This window comes from Miscanthus floridulus, chromosome 1, assembly GCF_019320115.1.
Source record: "Miscanthus floridulus cultivar M001 chromosome 1, ASM1932011v1, whole genome shotgun sequence".
NCBI lineage: Eukaryota > Viridiplantae > Streptophyta > Magnoliopsida > Poales > Poaceae > Miscanthus > Miscanthus floridulus.
In genome coordinates, this window is record NC_089580.1 from 128,538,122 (window position 1) to 128,562,098 (window position 23,977).

The following is a 23,977-nucleotide window of genomic DNA, read 5'->3' on the forward strand; positions in this document are numbered from 1 at the left end:
TCGGGTACGTTAGTATTGGTCCCCGACAATACACAATTCTCTATCTTCCATGTTGGTGAGTCTTGAAAACATCAAAAATACTTCAAGTAAAATGGTACCTTCATCGGCTTACTGTTTCCGCTTTGCCCAATTCAGTATAGAAAGAACAGTATATGAATTGTGCCGTACTGTCCCAGCCCCCCCCCCCCCCCCCCCCCCTCATTGTAAAATATATAGCCATTTGATGAGTTCAACATGAAAAGAATACAACACAGAAAGACACACATCTCCGGGCACCATATGGGGCAACTAAACCATGGATCTATAATTCTAAGGTAAACAGGGTTCACTAAGCAAAGCAACAGCATATTTCAGTGCTCGCTCAGTACCAATATGACTGCCATTCTCTGGTCACCGCAAATTGTTATATACTAGCCAGAACCCCCGTGCTTCGCGCGGGTAGATACTACGAGTAATAGGAGTATGTGGATTCATTCAGCTATATTGAAGTAAGTAATCACAGTTCACATTCCTGGCTTTGACATGAGTACAGGGCAAGCAGGGAAATACAATATTTAGTTAACAGGAGGCAAGCATACAAATTGTTGAATGGAAATTTGGAAGATTTTCATCTCGAATGTGCCGATGATGATCAAATCGTTGATGTAGACACTTAACACCAGTTGAGTGGAGGCTTTGTCCCGAATGTACACACCGTGCTCGAAGCTATTTGCATTGGTTTGGGGGCAAGTAGAACCGGGCCAAGGCATTTAGCTATGAAGGAATTATAGGTTTGTGAGAATAATATATTATGAAACATATACCTATAGTATCTCGAAAGCAAAGATTATGAAACTGGGCACCAAACCAAGTAGCAACAAACTACATAGCGGCAGACAAATGCAGCTGTTTAGATAACATGAGGCAAATACAGGAGTGGAAAAGAAGGTACTGAGTAGCCTGGTCGTACTGGTTGACCAATTCCCTGGAGGCCTGGGTGAGATCAGTTGGGTCCTTGTGTTGGCTGAAGAAGAAAAAGAACCTACTAATTACAAAACTAAATGGGAGTTAGAACTGAAACTGTATGTAGCATAATATTATGTAAATCAATAGACATCTGTTGGTAGCATAACCTGACAAACACGGCACTCCAAAACTAATTATTAGCACGGAAAAAGAGTGAAATCTATACATTCTGAAATAAAGGAGCACATGACATAAATGGAAAAGGATACCCAACATTCAAAGCTGCTGGCTACAGGTAAAATTCCAAATCATTTATGTGAAGCAACCTTTTATTTAAAGAGCCTACCCCAACTTGCTTGGGACTGAGGCTATGTTGTTGAACCTTTTATTTAAAGGAATCAAGGGATAATCAAGGGGAATAATTTTGTATGGACAACCTAAAAGAGCCAGTAGCAAAATACAGTAGCTGGTCTTCGAGAAGTTAGCAGCAGTACATGCTTATCAGGTAGTAGTAGGTGCAGGTGAATGCACCTTTTCATATAATAGGAGGCAGAGCAAATAAATCTTAAACAGAAAATTAGAAGTAAAAACTAAATCTATGTCATGTCCAATTTCGGAAAACCTACTTTGCAGACACAACAATCTCTTGGATAATAAAGATAAAGAGCTGAGGAAGTTCAGAATTAATTAGCATCAGTAACCTCTGTTCTTTTATTTTAGGACATGAAGCACATATTCGGATGCAATCATTTGGTAAACTAAGATGGGTCCACTGCAATGTGGTTGCAGGCAATATATATAGAAACAAAAGCATGAAACATTGCTAATTAAAGAAATTTTCTCAAATATTTGTACCACTAATCTTGGCCCAAGCTGCAGTACATGGACAGTAATCCGCAACAGATAGATGGGAAGCAGGATCAGGCATGAATGCAAGAACAATTGGTAGGCAAAGGAAGAGGATGGCAAACCCACCAGGTGTTAGGTACATGCTACAACCAAATGAGCTGGTGAACCTGGCACCCAAAAATCAATAGACATCTGTTGCTAGCATAATCTGACAATCAGATGACCATATGCTGCCATTTCTTGTATGGAAGCCTGCAAATAAACTGCAGGTTTAATTATAAGGAATTAATGATTTCATATGGCCACTTTGTAAGCGAAGGGGGTCTTCATATAGTACGCTACCTGAATATGAGGACCCGATGAAATGGATAGACATCTAGGCTCATTCATGAGTTCCCAAGCAAATATAGCGGGTTCATCACAATATTTCATTCCACTGTAAGAGTTTCTTCTGGTTAATATTGACTGTCAATGACAATAATGTAGGTTTGATATGGAATAATGGGGTTTCTTCTTAAATAGGTATGAAGCGAAAAAGTGTTTTTTAGGTGGATAGCATAAAACAACAATCTTCTTAAATACATCGTGGGGTCCAGTAAAACTTAGTTCAGAAAATTTATCCAGACTGCTAACAAAGCAAAATGTGAACATAATTTTAACCTGTACCGAACCTGGTTGCAGGACCCTATGTGTTTGTCGCATGGCTTTCGATTTGTGAACCACATTCCGCAATCCGTAGCCATTAGAGAGTTTCGGAAGCACTGACATGGTGATTCCTCAACCAAACAATCAATATTCAATAGGTTGGGGCTGCCTGTAAGGCACCACATAATTCAGTAAATTCCTGAAATTTCAATGTCTTTGAGCTGGAAGGTTGTCCACTCTCCAAAACGGTAAACAAACAACGGGGCATGTAATAGTGTGTAAGAAATATGGAGATCTAATCATTTCATATGAAATAATGAAGTAGGGAGCTGACCTGTCGAAAACTTCTTTGTTCCAATATGACTGGAGAGAAGGAAAGTTGTTGTACATATATATATAAAAGAGAATGATCCCAGATCTTAGAAGTGGCTGTGATCTTTCATGTCTGAAAGTAGAGGAACATCAGATCATTTGCAATAAGCAAAATAAAATTGGCACAAACAGAACTAAATGGCAAGAATGTATGAGCGGTAAGGGAAGCGTTAAACAAAGATCTGACCAGAACAACAGATCGTCTCGAATTCGTAGCCGGCGACTGAATCAGTATGAAATAGCACTTCATAAGTGCACGGCAAGGTCCAAAGAAGTCAGTCTCATGAAAAAGCACTTCATCACTGCACGGCAACAGGCAAAAGAAATTAGTCTCTATTAATTAGCGTCAATTAATGTGGATTGTGAAATAAACTGAAGGAGGTAGCTGTACCAATGTTGAGGACCAAATCCTAACCCTAGATGACCACAAAATGCTATGACACAAAATCCTAACCCTAAATGAGCCAGGAGGTAAGGCAAAAAAATCTGGTAAAAATTAAAACAACAATCAAGCAATGGATACATCACGAATCGATTGGTTACCTGGTCATGAAGCCTTCGGTTCGGATGCTGTGGAGGAAGAGGCGTTCAGGAGAAGCGGAGCGGTGACGCTGTAAAGGGCGACATCGGCGATGGGGGCGGCGCGGTAGAGGGCTGACGCCGGCCATGTGGGCGAGCGAGATGGCCGGAGGCGGCTCCGCGCTGTTGCCAGGGTACGTCGCGGCGGAGCTGCGGGGCGGGGCGGCCGCGCCGCGCGGCGGGTGGAGTGCGCAGGTGGGGGCGGCGCTCCGGCAGGGCGACGTCGCAGCGGTGGAGTTCGTCGCTGCCGTCAGGGTGCAGGCACGGTGGAGGTCGTCGTTGCCGTCGCCGCTGCGTGTCGGGGTGCAGGACTGCAGGCGCAGTGGAGTACTGGAGTTCCTCGTTGCCATCTCCGCTTCACATTTTTTGTTTTCTTTTTTTATAGGCACCGTTGTGACGCGTTTGAGGCAGACGATGAGCTATTGGGCTGTGGGTCCCGTGAGGTTTGGACGCTGGGCAGTGTGCGCGAGTGGGGCCGCTGGAGGAGGGCGTGGCGGCCATCTGCTGGGGACATGCAGGATCGGACGGCCAACACGTATTACTGTGGATGAATAGCATTCTGGGGGAGGAAACGGCGGGGACTGTTGATCTACAGGAGCAGTCGACACGTTTAAAGACTTTTATAAAATACAACAACAACAAACCCTTTATAAAATAATAATAATAATATTAATATATAGATGCTATATATATATAGGCCAAACAAGGCATGCAGGAAGGGGAGAGACATGCCAAAGACATTGCTTGAAAGTAGAAAAAAGGCACCCAAAAACAGGTTCTTACCTGCACAGGGACACCTTTACTGAAAGACTGACCAAAGTGAGTCGAACTAATGGCTGTATTTAGTGTGAAAAATAGCTAACAGGGCTATATAATACAGAACTAGCTCATAAAGAAAACGAAATAGCATCTAAGTGCCTTCTTGATGAACCACCATAACAAGACCTCACAAACATTGGGATTTTCTACATAAGTTTTGCAGGCAACGAAGAATGGATGAATGGTGGAGCATTTACTTCACATTAGTTTCAAATTCCACTATTCCAGTGCAACTAGTTTGCAACTTACGAAACTAGAACATCACATCAAATATTGCAATAACCCAGAAGAGAGAGAGAAAAATTACAGCATAAAGTTATAGATGCCAAATTACCACAATTCACTGTAAGTCTGTGACTTATTTGATCTATTGAAACCTAGTTATCCCTCAGTTGAAGCTAATTACTGACAAGTATAAAGGTGCATCATGAAAACCTAAGATTAAGTGGGATCAGGGGCAGAGCTACAGCAAATTCGAGGGGGGTGCTTGTCTCGTGGGTGCATAACTTTTGACTACGAGGCTGCATATATGGTGAAAATTTTATCATAATCACTATTTTTTTATTTTGCCGTGGGTGCACCAGCATCACAGCTTTATACGTGGTAGCTCCACCCGTGAGTGAGATAAATAATTAAATCTTAGTTCTCCTGAAGAGTATAGTGCACATTACTACGGCACTAACTAGCCCTACTTGAACAGGAAGGATATAGTGCACAGTGCTGTAGTACTAAGCGTTGTTAGAACCATTAGCGGTCTAGCATGGTTGCTGCACTCTTTGTATTCAACCATGCATAATGCACTCAGCATGCAACATAGTGATAAGCTTAGAGATTCAAAATAACACAAATCTTAGAATTAGTGATGGAGTGCATTTAATTATATAAGAGGGAGTAGCACAGTTACAGTCCAATAAGTTCTTGAAGTTACCATGGCAAGGACAAATTTTGTTGCCAAAATGAAAAATTGACAATTTCATAGTATTTCACAATCTTCGTGTCAGAATCACCATATTAGTTATTCCCCAAGAAAAAGTATACAGTACAGCCAGTTCAGTTTGCCATTCGGCAAAAAACAGTGTGGTTCTAAGATATCCCTATTTTACAATCTAAAGTTGAGCAATTCAAGGGTGGTGAATTCTGGCAAGCGACCAAAATGTTGAAGCAATCAAAGAACCTTCCTAGCTCACAACAATTTCTAGTTACCCGTGTATCATAACTGACCAAAAAGAACAGGGGGTGGGCACAAACCTGATCAAGAACCCCCACCCACTCAAATCCTTTGTTGGGACTCAATCACCAGTGCATTGAGCATGATATGCAAGACAGCGTCATACACATCACCATCATAATGCATACCATCAGCCGTGCATTGCTGCCCGCACCCCTGGGTGAGCTTCCCCACATCAAGCAGCAGGAACGGGCCGCCATCACCTCGCAAAACACCCCTCCGATCGACCTCACGATCATAGGCATGCAGCATGGTGCCGTTCATGTGTGCCCTCTTGGCGTCTGTGTTGAGCATGTGGTTCACGATGTGCGGCAAGCCGAGCCAGAACATATGTGGCGGCGGCACGGGAAGCTGCGAGCGGAGGGACTTGGCGGCGCCCGCGAAGGACGCCAATGAGTCTCCGTAGCTCGCGGCGTCCGTGACGTGGAGCATGTGCCACAGCCCGGATCCGAGGACGAGCACGTCGGGGAGGCGCGGCGCGAGGCGCAGATCATCGCGGAGCAGACGCGTGAGGTTGCTCTCGAAGGGCGCCCAGACGAAGTCCACGGAAATGCCCCGCGCGGGGACGGCAGCGCGGAAGTCGCTGTGGCGGCGGAAGAGCTCCGGCTCGGCGGCCGCCGCCGCGGCCGGGTCGAGCAGGAGGCGGAGAAGCGCGAGCACGAGCAGCCGCGCCTGCGAGTCCCCGGCCACCATCACCCACGAGCCGTTGAGCAGCAGCGACGCGTCGTCGCGCGACAGCCGCGCGAACCCGCAGGCGGACGCCAGCGAGGGCGGCCACGACCACGCCCGCGCTTTTCCGCCTCTCGAGCCGTCGTCACGGGCGCCGGCGGCGTCAGACCACGAGACGTGGTGCAGGAACGGGACGCAGGAAGACCCGGAGGAGGCGGAGGCGGACGCGGCGCCGGGGTGGGGGAGGAGGAAGGAGGAGGCGAGGTGGGGCAGGGAGGGGAGGTACGGGGATAGGTGGACCCCGACGGCAAGCGAGATGAAGAGCGCGCCGGAGAAGAAGAGCACCTTGTTGCGGCTGAGGTGCCAGCCGGCCAGCCCCATGGGGACGAAGAGCACGACGCACGCCGCGACAACGCCCGCCTGCGCCGCGGCCGAAACCATGGGCCGGCCGGGCGACCGAGCGGCCGCCTGCACTTGGCCCGTGAGCGCACGCACTCGAGCGGCGAAGGCGCCACCAGATCTGGGGCGCGGGGCGGGATCGCGGGCAGCACGAGGTTAGGCAAGCAGGCGGCCGGGGTGCGGCGTGGAGCGCAAGCGAGGGAGATTAGAGGGGCGCCGCGGCCGCGTCGCCTGGTGGGTTGGTGGGTGGGGGTGGTGGGGCTGGGGTTGGGGTTAGGGATGGAGATTGGGGAGCGTGGCGGTGGCGCAGCGGGTCGGCGGGATGGGAACAGCGCAACGGCAGAGCGGGTGGGGAGGGGACGGGGATGGCGCGACGCCGCTTTGGGCCGTGGACGTCGGTGCGAATGCGATGCCCGATGCGTGCGCGCGCCGGCGGGGATGATGCGGGGCGGGGTCGGGTCGGTTGGTCCTGCTGTGTGTTGGTGCCTGGAAATTGAGTTCTCTTCCAGATTTGAACTCGAGATTGTCACTTCCATTCAGGTTAGTGTGTTCAACCAACCTGAGAAAAAAACAGATCGATGGCGAGTCAGCTTCACCAGTCGCCACATGCCCAATCGGATCGATGCTGCTATTGCCGAGCATCACAGGTTACTGGCCTCTGTCAAATTTTGACTCAATCGGATCGACGCTTCGGCATGTTCGCTTGGTACTTTTTCAGCCAACGAATAGTATTTTTCTTTCATAATAAATCAGCCAACAGTACTTTCAGCTATGCCTTATCAGCCAAACGAACAGGACAAATGTTGTCGAGCATCACAGGTTACAGGCCTCTGTCAAGTTTTGACTCACGCATTGCACTTGTAATCTAAGAATTTCGGCCGCTTTGAACTACTTTTAAGCTAAATCAGTCTATTTCAGCTTATTCTCCCTCACAAAACACTATTGAATTAGCCGAAACCAACCGGCTTAACCACCAGCCGAACAGGCCCTAAACTATGAACTAAACAAATCACTGAATAGCTGCAGAGGCATGGGAGGACGTTCTAAACATTGCCATGAGGTCCAGTGAATTGTTTGCTACTACTGAAAGCTGAGAGAATCATGAGATGGAGAGCTCTGCACATGAACAATCGACAGAGGATGACACTGAGTAATACTTCTATGACTCGCTTTTGATTAGTTGTTCATTCTTTATCGTGTTTACTGCAGAAAGTTTGTGAATTAATCTAAAAAAATAAGGTAGTGCAAAAAGCTTAATTCAATTCGTAAGATTGGATATTTATTGTGTTCACTGCAATAAAAAAACCTTTGATTAGCTAAAAGGTTTGCATTGTTCATTCTTTAGTAGTGCAAAAAGGTTGGACATTTACTAATGTTCTGTAGCTCAGAAGTACCAAGTTTGAACTTTAGATAAACACATTTGTTGCTGATAGTAGAAAAGAAATTAATCAGTAATCACTTAGTTAAAATAGTCATCAGCCGCTGTTGTTGGAATTTGAAACTGAATGTCTGAAAGGGCAGCGTTTTTGTCAAGCTTTGAAGCTCAATTTAAATGGATTTCACCTATAAGACAATATACAAATTTGGTGTCATTCGCAAGTGTAGTGTATGGGCTGACGAAAAACATGATTATTTGTTGCAATGGTACAGTAACTGGACACTAAATACTTGATCAAAGTAGCTCTATCAGTAGCTCTAAACCTGAGAGTTTCAGTTAAACTTCCTGAACTGTATCTGAACTCAGAGTTTCAGTTAAACAGACCGAACTTTGGAGCCCCTCTGTCTCTTAAACCGTGAGGAATCAAACCTTGTTCCTTAAACCAATTGAGATTTTCAGAACTTTTGGAGCCAGGCGTTGAGATTTTCAGACCGGCTGACGGGGCGTGGCGGCGGCGTTAATGTCAGATATGTTTCTCTTTCCTTGTTGGCTGCTGCAGTCAGTTTTGTATGTTACTGACATAGCAATTACCATATAGATATAGTAATGGAAGAACAAGGATGATTGTTTTGTTGCTGCAATGTGGCAAAGCTAATGCATGAAAATTTACATTTCTACATTTTGCTCGTCCAACAAGATACAAAACTGAACTTTACTTTTTCTATGCAGGATTGAGAAACAAGCTGATCCATGTGTTTCTGATGAGCCAGAGACATTTTGGGGGCGTTTGTGACCTTGGCTCGACGGCCGGGCTGCGTCCTCCGCGTGCAACTCCCCATGTTTGCGAGCTAGGGCCCACCAGCGAGCCGGGCTGTCGCCGTGCAATTTGCCTTCTCTCTCATGGCTCCCGAGAAACGAGGTGGAGGTTCGTTTCCTGGCGGCACGGCTCGCTCGAGCGCAGAAGCGGCTCGCTCGAGCGCTGGAGGCGCGCTCTAAGTTCACCGCATTCAATTTTACAAGCACAACAAACACGATCTCAATCGAGCTCGGCTCTGTTGAGCCACGATGACAAACACGAGCACTTGCACCATTTGGACCGGACTAAGGGTGGCCAGGCCATGGCCAGCCGGCCAGGCCGGCGAGGTACACCCTCGCAAACGCGCCCTTTGAAGATCTGGTTGGTTGGTTCAGCTCTTGGAGAATGAGCTCTGGTTGGTTCAGCTCTTGGCATTCATCTATTTGTTGTCTCATTGCATTCACAATTCAGGATTGAGGACAAGTTGATACATTTGTTAAGTTAAAGATGCAAGACCATTGTATTGGATAATATTACATTCAGAGGCTAATTTGTAGAAATTAAACTTGTTTTCTCAGTTTTTTCGGTGTTTAGTTGCTTATTGTAATGTAATAATTACCTATCAAGGTTTAAGAATGAGTGACCTCTCAGACTTGATTAATGTAATTGCTCAGCAACATCAGCAGACAGCAGGCAATCACTTCGTCCAGACAAACTCACCGATTAGCTTCCCCGCCATCCAATGGATTTGGGCAAATGGATGCGGGTGCAATTGGAGAGGGTGGAGAACGGGGATGGGGATTAGCCAGCTGGATTTGGGTTTGGTGATTTCTCCAGACCCTCCCCAACGACACAGGTATACAATTCAGAGCTGGTGCCTGCTGTGCACACGCGTCTCCTGATATAACAACAAAAACAAAATTCTTCTGAAGATCCAGAGCTCCTCTTACATAAGTTTATTCTGTTTTGTGATTGCTAACAGATCAAGATTGGAACATAACCCACCACCAAATCATAAATACTAACCAAAGTTACAAGCATCAAAGGAGACGAACAAAAATAAACATAACAATAAAAAAAATATTTGATGATCAGACAGAAACAGAGAGTCAATGGGAATTGGGAATGAAGAACACAGATAGCTGAACATCCATTCCTTCAATTGATAAGGTTCCAATCTCCGTTACAACCACAAACACCGTGCAGACCCAACACAAAATGACTCCCCTAATCCATCAGGGACCCTAGCTAGCGCCTGACCGCCACAACCACATGGCCGGCGGACGCGGACGGAGCCACGCTCAGCCGCCGAATCCGTAGAGAGTGCGGCCCTGGCGCTTGAGCGCGTAGACGACGTCCATGGCGGTGACGGTCTTGCGGCGGGCGTGCTCCGTGTAGGTGACGGCGTCGCGGATGACGTTCTCGAGGAAGATCTTGAGCACGCCCCGGGTCTCCTCGTAGATCAGCCCGGAGATGCGCTTCACGCCGCCCCTCCTCGCCAGCCTCCGGATCGCCGGCTTCGTGATGCCCTGGATGTTGTCGCGGAGCACCTTCCGGTGGCGCTTGGCGCCGCCCTTGCCCAGGCCCTTGCCTCCCTTGCCGCGGCCCGACATGGCTGGCTGCTTCGGCGACGAACGGGCAAGAGCTGCTGGAGGAGGAGCGGAGGCTCGAGTGATTTGCGGCGAGGAAGATTTGGGGATTTTTGAGGGATGGGGATGGGGGAGTGATGAGGCGGGAATTTATAGTAGGGGAAGCCGAGGGCTTCGATCCGTGGGAAGGTGGTGGAGCGGGCGCGATTGGGTGAGGAGGCTCCGCGAGGATCAGTGACGTGGCTCAGCGGACGGGGCGATGCGGCTCGATCCGCGGGAGGTGGTGCTGCGCCGTCGGATGGAAAGCACAGGCGCTGATTGCTTGAACAGAAACCTGCAGGATCGATGACGTGGCGGGGCAGGTACTATTGCTTGTGGAGTGGGCTTTCAGAAATCAGAGCGATGGGGCCTGCTTGAAATGTTCGTGTTTAAAAGCCCATTTCTTAAATACCACGCTGCTCAACCTATAAGGTAGCCATGAAAACGGATGAAAGTTACCGATTGCTGTCATATATGAATATAAAACGGTACTGTGTTTCTCAAAAAACAATGGAAACAGATGAAAGTATACAGAAATTTTCTTTTAACTATTTTCTTTTTGTATATACAAAATTGAATAGAAATCAGGATCAGGATGTACGGGAATATAGAAACGAACAACCAAAACTTTAGGTTATAATAATCATGATGATACGGCTCAGTATGCCTATGCAACATATCGCTTATGCCGATACTTATGTTAAAATGTTGTGAGAGAAAAACATTGTTCCATGGCTGAAAAAAGCCTTATTAAAGTGCCCCGCAAGCATTCTTGAGGCCCCTCGTGAGGCATTTTCTAAATTGAACTAATATTTATAGTAAAAAGCTTAATGTTCAAACATTACTAGAATAATAATTGCAAAAAACTCATCCCAAATCTCAAAAACAGGATGAATAAAGGTCTATCCCGCTTAAAACCAGGCAAAAAAACACATCATTCTGTTTCGCTTCTTGTTTCTATAGTTTTTTGCAAATATAAAAACCGATAGAATAAATACAAAAAAATAAACAGAAAGGATATATTCAACCCGTCTGTTTTCATCTCTGACTATAAAGCTGCCTCACACCAAGAGAAAGAAAAACGAGAGGAAAAGGTAAATTTAGAGCATCATCGGTTCATTGAGAATTAGGTTGTACAGACTGTCAATTGCAATTTCAACATTTGTCATTACTTTTTAAATATTTTAGACTCATGCCATCACCACTTGTTGTGTTTGTTTTATTGTCATACTAATTTTTGTGGCAAAAATAACTTGTTCGACCATGAACAAGTTTTATATGGTACTAGTAGCATGGGTATATAAATATTATAGAAACAACAGCAAATATCAAAACCGTAATTGCACGGTGGCACAAAGCCATAATACAGTGCCCCATTTCACTTGCTCGAATGAGATTATCCATGTAGAGTATTATGTATGCTTATCTTGTTTCAAGCTCTGACTGCTCAGCATTGACGCTTGTACATTTAGGATCACTATGACAGTCAGCCTCGACGACATGCGGGGTTTTGGCTCGTTAATTCAGCTTTACCAGCTCGCGACAGAGGAGGCTCCATCACGTCAGGCAAGTTGCGTTACAAGAAGCCGTGGTTAAACTAGCAAAATATTGCTTACAACGGAGTACTTTTGGCAACACGAAACGGTGCAAACAAGGTATATCCTCGTTCCTGCACCCGTGGCCGTGGATGGACAAATCGTTGAAATAAACGGAGATATATCGGCTAAATTTGAGCCTGGTTCAAGTCCTCTCTCTGCCCACTGTTTTATGTTGTTCCTTTGCTTCTTCTTTTTTTAACCTGTTTGCTTTAAAAAATTTAACTGAAAGTGGCATGTCATCACAGGTTACTTTAGGACGTCGACGCGACGCTCACACAGCGCTAAGGGCGTCCCTAGGCTATCTATTTGGCTAGTTATTTTGGCGTGAATAGAAAAAAAGTTAGAGAAAGAATAGTCACTAGCGACGAATAAATAACTAATCTATTTTATATAGTCCAAAAATATGGATCCAATAGTATATAAAAAAATAAAAAAAAAATAGTCTTTGATTTTTGTCAATCACCTTAATATAAACTGGCTTGTAGGTAGCAACGTTGCGGGCGCTCTAGGCGCCAGGAACAGACAAGCTCAGCTTCTACAGAAGCAGAACGGGAGGCCAACTCGCACTCCACTTCCAGGGTGAACACTCCCTGAGTGAGTTTTGGAATCTTGACGGGTGGAGGCGACTCTGAGAGTTCAACGCTGCCTGTACGCTGATGCATTTCACCAACTACTCTCACTGAAACCAGCCGAGCAGTTTTGCTGCGTCGTGCATCCTAGCATTCCGAGAGGCGACAACCACGATCCTGACTATTTTTTTTATTTTAACTTATTTTAATTAATATTTTGAAAATAAAATCTATCAAAAAAACTATGTTCAGATCACGAAGGGCGTGGCTTCCAGGAGATTGGGTCCCCGGTCCTTTACCGTGAAGGCCCTCCTTGTGAGCTGTTACTGTCACTGTCGTTGATTAGCACTATATATAACATGAGGACGTGGAAGTGGCTTTTTTTAATGATAACAATCTCAGACGGAGGCACTACAGACAGATGCAGGAGGGCACAGCCGCACACGTATCAGATTTGATTAGTTTGGTTTTGGCTTTGTTGGATTTGAGGTGATGAAAATTTTGCAATTTTTGTGATGTGTAGTTAGCACTTGACAATGGATATTCACATATATTGCAGCTAAAAAGTGCCTCTTCGCTCGCACAGTTTTACAAAAGCTCTGTTACTTTACGCCATATTTGATTGTTTTTTTTTATCGGTGCCACTGCAATTCTTCGAATTTTGAAAACTGCTATTACTATTCATCTATTTGGAAACCTACTATTACAATTCGAAGTAAACCGGAGTCCCCATTTTCTACGCCAGTGAAGACACTAGGCCCACCTGCAATGCTCTGTATATTCGTATAGACAAAAATGCTCCCTCTATCTGTCTCCTCCCACTCAATGACGCGTGGACCCTACAGGACATATCCTTCTTCTATCTCTAGCCAACTCCTTCGGTCCCCCAATGGCGACGCCCCGGCACCCATGACAGCCATGGTCCTGCTCCTGCTAATGCGATGGCGAGGCGGCCTCCTTCGATGGCTGCCATGGCGAGCCCGCTGCAGCCGCTCGCGCTCGCAAGCCTCGCCTCGCGCCATGGTCGCGCGGGAGCTCCGCCCAAGCCTCTCTCGACACCGGCAACCATGGCCCACGGCTGCTTGCGCCTCGCCGCCAGCGCCGTCGCCCACCGCTTTGCTCGCGCTTGCGAACCCGGCCCCCAGCCATTGCCGCGCGGGAGCTCCGGCCAGGCCCTCTCCCCGACGCCGGCAGCTGACCCGCAACCGCTCGTGCCTTGCCGCCGCTCCTGCTCGCGAACCCGTCCGCCAGCTGCAGCCGCTCGCGCTTGCGAGGTCGGCCTCCTGCCATGGCCGCACGGGAACTCCGGCCAGGCTTTTCCCCAACGCGGGCTGCCATGGCCCACGGGCGCTCGTGCCTCGCTGTCGGCACCGCTGCTCTTGTTCACGAGGCCAGCCGCCTAGCACTGTTGGTCTCTCAGTTCCACCAGCAGCACGGGGGACGACGGGACGCGCCGACCAGGCTGCTCGCCGCGGCGCTACTGTGGGTGCTAGGCTCTGTGCAGGCGTGCACAACTTGTCTCAGGTGTACGAGCGCGCCGACGGCCACACGCAGCTGCTGTAGTCGAGCGTACAAGTGCCTCAGTTGCTGCGGACCCTGCTGTTCCTAGTCATCGGCGAGCGCGGAGGTGATGCCGAGGAGGCGGGCCACCGCCGACGGGAAGGAAAACCACCGTTGGTAGGAGGAGACAAAGGGATGACGAATGGAGCCCACCCGTCAGTGAGTAGAGTGAGGGAAGTAGCTGAAGCCAATATCGTCCATATGAAAATACTTGTATTCTCCGAATGCTGCAGCTGGGCCCAAGGCCCCCAAAGACGTATAGCGTGTCATTTTTTAAAAAGATGGAGAATTATAATGGCGCTCTTCACAATTGGTGAATAGTAATGGTACTTCTCCAAACTTAAAAAATTACAATGGCACCAATAAAAAAACTATTTGATTTGTCATGAGGCGCAGAGTATCTCACACTTGAAGTAATATATCACACAACAGTACAACATGTAGCTATGCCCCTACAATATTGTTGTTGTTCAATGCATTTAGATAAACCAATTTATTTTATCTTGGCAAAACATAGATCATCCCATTCATCATTTTTTACTATACATAAACACTCAATTACTCGAGGAAAGGAAAACCTTAATCAACATTGCTTCCTACCAAAAATACTCTAATGCCCCGTTTGGATGTCGATATTGGAGCCCATAATTTGGAATTGGAATTAGGTTTTCTCAATGCTGCTGTTTGGATGAGCTTGGAAATGAGATTTGGCATTCAAGATTCAATTCCTCGGTATTGAACTATAACTGGAAGGGGTCTATCCCAATGCAGAGCCTGACCCCTCCGTATTTAGTGGAATTGGACCCGACACTTAGGCACTTAGTCTTCACAACTACACAAATTCTTTTGCGCAGCGTTTCCAAAATGGGCTCTGAGACGGGTGGCATGGTTGCCCGCCTCGGTTATTCGAGGCAGGGCAACGTAACATAACTGGCGGTCATGGGCGGCGCCGGCATCCTCGGCGCCCACCTCATTTCCGTCCACCTTCTCCATGGGTGCGCCCTCCAATCAGACCTTCTCCATGGCGTCGTCGCCCGGTGGCGAGCAAGTCGTCAGGCTCGATGTTAGTGTCCTCGGTGCGGAGCCAATGCCTCCTCCTCAAGTTCAACCACCGCCGAGGTGTCATGATCCCCACCACCGATGCCCTATAGGTCCGGCCACATCCTCGTCTCCTTCCTCAACTGTGGTGACTTCCTGTCGTCGACCCGGTGATGCGACGCCACCTGCACGTAGAGGCCCCGTCGCGACGTGTACCCCAGCCCTGAAGGCTCTAGTTTGGTTTTGGTGAATTGATGAAACCCTATGTGCTAACCTAGTTTATCAAAGTGATTATGAGATAGGTGGCACATTCCAAGTGGTGAAGCAAATGTGAAGATCATGATGGTGGTGGTGATGGCCATGGTGATCAAGTGCTTGGACATGGAAAAGAAGAAAGAGAAAAACAAAAAGCTCAAGGCAAAGGTGATTTCCATAGGAGCTTTTTGGTTTGGTGATTAAGACACTTAGTAAGTGTAATCACATTTAGGATTGATAGTTGTATTATTAAGAGGGGTGAAACTCGCATCGAAATGCGGTTATCAAAGTGCCACTAGATGCTCTAACTTTTGCATATGCATTTAGATCTAGTGGAGTGCTAACACCCTTGAAAATATTTGTGAAAATATGCTAACACACTTACACAAGGTGATACACTTGGTGGTTGGCACATTTGATCAAGGGTGGTGAAGTTGGTGAGGTGAAGGAGGTGATTGTCCTGGTCTTTCAGTGACCAAACGCTGAGCTCGGCGTGACTAGACTTAGCCGATGCGTCTGGTCAGTTGGCTCAGGTCAAAATGTGACCTGACACGATGCTTGTGCATCCAGTCGAGGATGATGTATGCTGACGCCAGTGACTGAGTGAGCGTGGTGGAGACCTAACGCGGTGGCATGTCCAGTCACGTGCACCTGATGTGTCTAATCATGGTTTTGGCGCTCAAGGAGCTCTCTGGAGTCGACCTGACGCTGCACAATGGCAGTGAGTTGCGCGTCCGGTCATAGGGTGAAGGCTTAGGCATGCGCGGGGGCTGAAGTGAGCATCGGCGCGTCTGGTCTTCGTCTATGGCACGTCCGATCGTCAATTAACTATGTGGGAACTTGACCATTGAAGATCAACGGTAGATGTTTGAAGGGGGGAACATGTGGCGTTGATCACGTGACTAGACACTAGGCTGGCTACGTTCGGTCAGTCGGACCAGCGCGTCTGGTCGCCCCATTTTTCAGTGGACAGTGGAGGTAACAACTCTATTTTGTGGGAACTTCTATTTAAGCCCCATGACCTACTCAAGCTCACTCTCTTGGCCATTTGCATTGACATAGCAACCTTGTGAGCTTAGCCAAAATCCTCCCACTCATCTCCATCATTGATTCATCATCTTTGTGAGATTGATAGAGAATCCAAGTGCATTGCTTGAGTGATTGCATCTAGAGGCACTTGGTGTTCGTGTTTCACTACGGGATTCGCTTATTACTCTTGGTGGTTACCGCCACCTAGATGGCTTGGAGTGGCGAGGATCATCGAGCAGAGGAAGGTGCTTATCTCTGGCTTCGATCATGGTGATTGTGAGGGGTTCTTGACCTTTCCTCGGCGGAGAGCCAAAAGGTACTCTAGTGGATTGCTCATGGCTTGTGTGATCCTCATCTTGTGTTGGTTGTGTGGCACCCGGTTGTGGGTTTGGCGTGTGATGCCAATTAGCGCGTGAACCTTCAAGTGAGTGAATCACCACAACAAGGACTAGCCTGTCGACAAGCAAGTGAACCTCGATAAAAAAACGTGTGTCATCATTGTCTGAGGATTTCTTGGTATTCATTGTGATTATCTTGTGATTGGCTCAATTCCTTATACGGCGGTATAATCATCACATTCCCTCTAGTATTTACATTTCTAGTATTGCTTCGCTCTTTAGTGTAATTAGTTTTGAGAGCAAGCTTGTGTCGTGTCTAGTTGTTAGTGAGGCTCTTTAGTTAGTCTTTGAGAGATCACTAACTAAGTGTAGTGACATAGCCATTGTGTGGATAGAGACTATAGCAACTAGAATTATGGTAGGTGGCTTATATTTTTAGCAGGCTAGCGCAACACTCGCTTCGTCGTTTATTTGACTAACCACATTGTTTAAGTGTTGTTGTAGAAATTTTTATAGGCTATTCACCCCCTCTAGCCATTAGGACCTTTCAAGCCTGCCGTCGCCGGGGCTTTGTGCGGGAGTGTGAGGGGATTCCATGGACAAATTCGGTGAGGGAGGAGGAGGGAGAGAGATGAGTGGGAGCACGGTTCGCTAGTTCGTCCGCTCTGAAGGTGAGGGAGGGGGTGAGGCGAGAGCGAGTGTTACGGGATTGGGGAAGAAGATGAGTCAATTCAATCTAAGGAGATGTACATCCAAACATTTATTTGGTATTTGCCATATCCTAGATTCCAAATAACAATTTCTTCTGCATTGAAACACCTGATCTGGTATTGTAGCTCATTTCCAATACTAATCTGATTTGGCATTGGCACCCAATTCAATGTCAGCTGTCCAATATCTACATCTAAACGGACCCTAAAAGTATTAAGATTGGCATAATAAAAAAAGTGACCTCAGACCTATTATCCATGCTCGTGAACCTTTTTAACAGATAAATAGAAGTTCACTTTGCGCTCAGTACATTGAAAATCGTTCATAGTTTGGCCATTGTGATGTCTTGTCATGAACACCATACAAACTTGATAGCTACCGCACCAACATCTCGAAAAGAATGTAATTCTAAATACATCCTCGGTTAAAGTACCTAGAGTCTAACCAAATATATGGATAAAATTATTAATGTTTATAACATTAATTTTATATTATAAAAGTATGTTTCATGACCAATTTAGTGGTACCTATTTTATACGATGGATATTAATATTTTTTATATAGATTTAGTCAAACTTAACATACTAAAATATATCACTATTTTAGAACTGTTTTTTTGGACCGAAGGAGTATTTCCACATCAAAGTTAGAAAGGTACATGTCAGATCACTCGTTTTAGAAACCATGCTCCTTTAAATAATGTACAATTTATCATACGCACACGTAATGTCAACTACAATGACCCCTAAGCATCTCCAAGAGTCTTTCTAAAATTTACTCGTTAAATCATTATTTAGAAAATTATTTGAGTAAAAATTATTTTTTATTTCTTTTATCCTCTAACAACTTTTCTATATCTTTTGCGTACTCTAGAGAGTCATCCTTGTTCAGCATCTTTGTCTAGCAAGAAATACAGAATAGAGGATGCTTATATTTGAAAACCCAATTAAAGAGACTGTTGGAGGGTATTTTTTATTAAAATCTCTATTCCTATAAATTAGAAAGGATATAAAGAGTCTCTTGGAGTTGGTCTAACATCAGAATAGAAGTGGATTGGACCGACTGGTCAAAGAAGAAAATGGCTAGAGGTGCCTCAAGCTTAGTGGACAAGGCATGCACTACATAGAAAAAACCGAAACATATATGTAATATTACCCGATTAGATCTTTTTTAACCGATTAGAAAACCAATCTACACCTAATTGAGGAAGTCTATCTTTAATCCTACCTCTCGAACTATATATGTGTAAAGGATCTTTAGATGCCTAGAGAAGGTGAATAACCTAATTAAAATTTCTAGCAAAGCACAACATTAAGCAAAATGGTTAGGCACAAAAGGAGGCCCTAATAAACACTACCTCTAGCTATGTTTAGCAAGCTTAGAATGAGCGAAATCCATAGAATTCCAGTAATCAAGATACTAGCTAAGCTATGTCACTAGAGAAGATCAAAACTAACTCGGTTTGCTTCCTAAGGTGACAATTCCTAATATCTCTACACTATGAATTATAAGAGAACAAAGTAAGGCACAAGTGTAGAGTGATCAATACTGTAACACCCTCGATGTTACACCCTAAATCATTTACTAAAACATGTCGTGGGCATCATATTTATGTGTTAATGCATGTGATAAAGTGTGTAGATCAATTTCTTGTAACTTAAAATGATCAATAAAAATGCTAAATGAAAGTTGATTCAATAGCTCATGTATATCAAGTTGGGTTGAAAACCAATTTTTATTAAGAAAAAATACTATAGAACATGTGTGTGATACTTAAATAAAGTTTGAAGTACAAACTTTATAGATGACAGTGAAATACTTGTTGTCAAAAAAATGATATTACTAACTAATATTTCTACTAGCCTAGAAATTACAAATTGCAATCAAGTTCAGCTCAAAAACTTAAAAAAAATCCAAGTTGTCAACAGCTAGACATTGCTATGTTTACCAAATTATTTTGAGAGATTGGGTTAAGGGGTGGTGTAATGTTATAGCTTGATTTGGTAGTCTCATATGCCATCTTGAGCATGGTGAAGATGGTTTGGCTCCTGAAGCAACCGTTTAGTCATTTTAGGCGCTTTAAAATTCATGCACGACACAACCTCGGGATGGTTGGCGCCGTGCGCGTGGCCACCCCGCGCCGCGCACATGGCCGTGTCCCGTGTGGTCACCCCGTGCCGCTGCGCTGGGTCAGTCAGGCCGCCTAGGCTTGGCCGAGGCCAGCCGCAGCGAGCCGTTGGCCCCATGCTGTGCTATCCTACCTCGCGCTGCCGCCATTGGTGCCACCACGGCCGCGCTGCGCTGCCGTCGCCTCGCCGTCACATCCACACCCCCCTTTGGCTCTACATAGTTGTCTGCCCCTACCAGTGGCCCTGCCACTGCTGCGCCCACGCTTGGCGTATCCACAGCATCGACACATGGTCGTACCTATTGTCGCCTCGCCCATTAAGGCGCGGTAGTCACTCATGCCATGTTGGTCACGGACGCGCGCACGCCTTGTCCATAGCGCTTGCACGTGTGCGTCCTAATCGCGTCGCTCGCGTCCCACCAAGGCGAGGACAAGCTAAGCTATGACCTACCCCCTCCCCTCTCTCTTCGCTGCTGCCTTGGTGGACTGAGCCACACCATTAAAACAAGTAGGGGGGAGTCACCATCGCCTGATTCGTCATGTTGCTGGCTCCGTTACCCAGCTGTCTAGAACCTACCCCAACCCGCCTTAAATGGTGCCTGGTCGAGCTTCAATTTTGGAGCTTTTCCCCACCACCGTGCAGATAAGGCCAAGTCCGCCCATCACCGAGGGCAGCTCCTACCTGACCACCTCGAGCGAAATTAGTTGCACCGCTAGACTCACCTTGAACCCCTCCTTGCCATGCGCACCTGAGCCATACCCCTACCATTGTCCCGACACTGCTGACGCGGTCATGTCCACCATGGCTCGTCACTGAGCTCACTACGCGTACATGGCCAACCTTGCTCGAGGCATCTCCGACCGAACCATCGCCTCAGCTAGGTCCTTGGTGAGTCGCTGATGCTCACCCGCTACCTCTACTGCTTCCTTAGCACCGTGGCTCACCAAAACATTGTCGTCGCCAACGCCGGTTGCCTGTCGATGTGGACAAGTTGCCCTAGTTCATCTCTGGTCTTCTAACTACTGCCCAGCGTTGTGCGTCGGTTCATAGGTGAGCATCGACCCCCTAGCTAGGTCTGTGTGGGTCCCATTGGCTAGCGTAGTGGCTCCATGATGACCACCGCCATGCTGGAGAGCGCGAGGGTTTCGGGGACCTTCCTGATGTGAAGATGAGTCTCTTCGAGGACCTTCATGCATAATCACTGACTAAAGGAATATGGGTGCATAGTGGTCGCGTTAATAGCAGAAAGTATGGGGGCTTTTCTACTAAAACGCCAGCACACGGGGGGCTTCTCCACCGTGGGCTGGCCTCACGTGGGCCGCGTCGTGTGGGCCGCACGCATGGGCCGCGCGGGATGTTTCGTTTTTCTTTTCCTAAGGAATTAGAAATAGTTTTCTAATTTAATTTTTGAGCTGATCTTTGGTAAATCATATAAAATCATGTAGGTATCCAAAAATTGTGAAACAAATTTTGTTAGGTTCCTAAAATTATGCTCTATCTGTTAGCGTATTTAGTTCATATATGTACATATTGATACCAGGAGCTATTATATTATTTGAAAATATTTAATATTGTTAGGATAATTATTGGAGGAATTTTTTTGTGGTAAAATTGGTGATAGGTTTAGTCCTGAAATTTTTATAGTAGCTTTATTTTATTATTATGTGCTCACTGTAATTTTTGTAGCCTTAGAATAGACTAAGCATTAGGATAGTTAAATGCTCTTTGTTTCAATATACATTAAATCATTAGTAGAAATAAGGATATACCTTTAAATTGCAAAACTGAGTGTTTGCTAGTTGAACCCAATACTTTGCTTGGTAAAGGTGATAGTTAGCTTAGTACCTTAGTCATTAGAGCTAGCTTAGTAGCTTAGTATGTGTATTCTTAGTTGCTATTGCTTAAATGCTAAGTGTTGCATCATCATCGCATGCATGTAGAGAACGAGTTAGCGGAGATTGTGACCACCGGCAATCGCGAGTTCAAGGAGATCGTTGAGAAGTACGAGGAGAAGATTCTCATACAGGAGGAGGTCCTAGAGCCACCACTGACTAACTCAGCTGACACCACGCCTGCCGAAGGCAAGCCCCGGTGCATAATCCCTTATTTTTGGATAATCACTATTTATATATGTTATGTGTATTTACGTTACATGAATTTTATAGAAACCACATGCATAGATATACCTATCCTCAGAGTCTTACTAGTGTAGGTTCGAGTAGCTGCTATGCTTAGGTTTCGATAGCGTGAGTAACCTACCGTTACTCATAATAGGTGGTTATTATTACTCTCATAATAAATGTTGAAAGAAAAAATAGAGACAGGGTAGAGATATGGTATGGGTATTGGTGGGTGTAACAGGTTGTGTCCCACAGCCAATGGGGCTTAGCTTGGTTACACTATTTTCTTTATTCGTGTCGATTAAGGAAAGTCCATTGCTGTAGATGGTAGTTAGGTCACAGACTTATTATCCTGAGTACACACTTGCTTATGGGAGCGAGAAGGCTCGTTACACTCTTGTCATGGGTTTCGGCTCTTTCTGGACTGACTGATTGGATGCAAGGAAAGGTGGAGGTCTAAGCACCACACTAAGACAGGGTCTCTAGTGTGGCATCTTGGAGTCCAAGTTTGGACAGGGACCTAGACCCCGTGATAGGAGTAGAATGGGTTGGTCTTGTTTGTGCCTGAGGTACAAACGGGGTGTGTGTTTTGGGGTACCTAGCTAGGATACATTGGTTCATGAATCACCGTTTCCGTGAGACGGTATGATTTGGCTATGGTCTAGCGCCGTAGTAAGAACTAGAAGATGAAAGATGGTGAAATGGTTCTGATTGCTTAACCCTTGCTTGAAAGTATAATAGGTGCTTACCTAGAATGGTTAGCTAATGAAGTAATCATGACCGCTAATAAAACTTGACTGTAAGGATTAACTATTAGTAATGCTTTTCGCAAAAAAAAAGAGAATAGCAAACCCATATTGCTTATCATACTCCTTGGAGTCAGAAAACTATTCCTACTAGTCGGATAAGTCTTACGAGTACATTGTGTACTTAAGGTTTATTTTACCCTTGTTGCAGGTGCAGCCTGAGGAGTAGCTCTTATGTGGAGGATTCTTCTGGTGGGCACAGACAGATCCTTGTATCGTTTTCGCTAGATGCTTATTTTCATTCCGCTATTTAATTATTGCACTCTGAACTCTGGTATTGTAATAAATAATTTCTAAGAGATCTTGTTGTATGAAATGGACTAAGTATTGTAAGCTCATACTTATTATTGGATTCTGGATGTAAAACGTGGATTATTTCAGATTCTCCCTTGGGGTGGGCTCGACGGAACTGTCCGATGTAGCTAACTCTCGGGGTGCTTAGTGTCTAGAGGAAGACGAGCGCCTTCGAAACGATGTTATTTTGGGCAGTTCTGCCATAAATACCGAACAAGGAGACATAAAGATATATTTCTGTGGTTGAGCGACTTGTTGGTCACCTATGTCAACATTGCCTTAAGCCCAAGGATCACCACTTCTCTACCAAGACTTAACCACACAAAAGGTTGCCTCCTCCACTTAAGGGCTTGGTCTCTAAGTTGGCTCTATCACAAGGCATTTATTCAAGTTTTTCGTCTCTCCAGTGGAGAATGAACCCAATAGCACCTGACAATCAACTCTAGAGCACCTCGTAACCTTCAATCAAGTGCTTACATCTGTTGTTTACAACACACAACTAGGAGCCTATACACAATTGTTGTTTACATCTGTTCAATGCACCTCAAGGAAGAAAAAATCTTCGCTCGCATTGCTTCAACAAAACAACTAAGAAAAAACATATAAATACTTGGTCTTTTTGAGCAAAGAGATTTCTGCTTACACTCATTATGTTGAAAATTGCTAACAACTGGGATCATCATCATATCTTATCATAAAAATTGAACATAATGGATATTTACATATCACAACTAAAAGTTTTTGTCTGTTATCTAGAAAACTCATCTCATTTGCATGTGTTGTTTCTCATAAGCATAGAGCATCTCACACTCCACGCAAAAGTTGTGCCGCATTATAATAATACAGCTATGAATCTAGATAAACTTAGCTATTGTTTATGATGACTTGGATCACCCTAGATCAGGAATGAAAAATCCTTGTCAACATTAATCGCTTTGAACAAAACAATCAGCTAAAAACATCTAAAATAGTTGTAGTCTTCTTGAGCAAAGAGAATTTTGCCTACACTTATTTTGTTGAAAAATGCTAACAACCAGACCATATCATCATGTCTTACACCAAACAATTTGAACACCTAATGGATATTCGCATGTCATACCTAAAAATGTTTGTCTATTATAATGTTCGAGAAAACTTTACCCCTTTAGAGCAAGTACATTGGTGCTATCTCATGTATAATCTCATGCATCGTCACGTACGAGTAATCATGAGACAATTGAATA

At 45.5% G+C, this 23,977-nt stretch overlaps 2 protein-coding genes across 30 annotated transcripts; both read right to left on the bottom strand.

Annotated features, from left to right (window-relative positions):
• Positions 1-452: 452 nt before the first annotated feature.
• Positions 453-7,206, bottom strand: LOC136540828 (protein ALTERED XYLOGLUCAN 9-like). Of its 29 annotated transcripts, none has more exons than XM_066532980.1 (8): positions 5,458-7,206; positions 3,355-3,979; positions 2,999-3,113; positions 2,774-2,884; positions 2,137-2,677; positions 1,921-2,046; positions 950-1,003; positions 453-753 (listed from the first exon to the last, which is right to left on the bottom strand). In XM_066532980.1, the coding sequence occupies exon 1, from the start codon at positions 6,545-6,547 to the stop codon at positions 5,480-5,482; it is 1,068 nt and encodes a 355-aa protein (XP_066389077.1). In that variant the 5' UTR covers positions 6,548-7,206; the 3' UTR covers positions 453-753; positions 950-1,003; positions 1,921-2,046; positions 2,137-2,677; positions 2,774-2,884; positions 2,999-3,113; positions 3,355-3,979; positions 5,458-5,479. The 29 variants fall into 29 exon arrangements, with proteins under 29 accessions (XP_066389077.1, XP_066389071.1, XP_066389070.1 ...); XM_066532974.1 differs by having other exon boundaries at positions 453-861; XM_066532973.1 differs by having other exon boundaries at positions 932-1,003.
• A 2,599-nt stretch (positions 7,207-9,805) lies between these two features.
• Positions 9,806-10,387, bottom strand: LOC136493266 (histone H4). Its single transcript, XM_066489335.1, has one exon. It carries the CDS (start codon positions 10,290-10,292, stop codon positions 9,981-9,983), a length of 312 nt encoding a protein of 103 aa, XP_066345432.1. The 5' UTR covers positions 10,293-10,387; the 3' UTR covers positions 9,806-9,980.
• Positions 10,388-23,977: the final 13,590 nt, after the last annotated feature.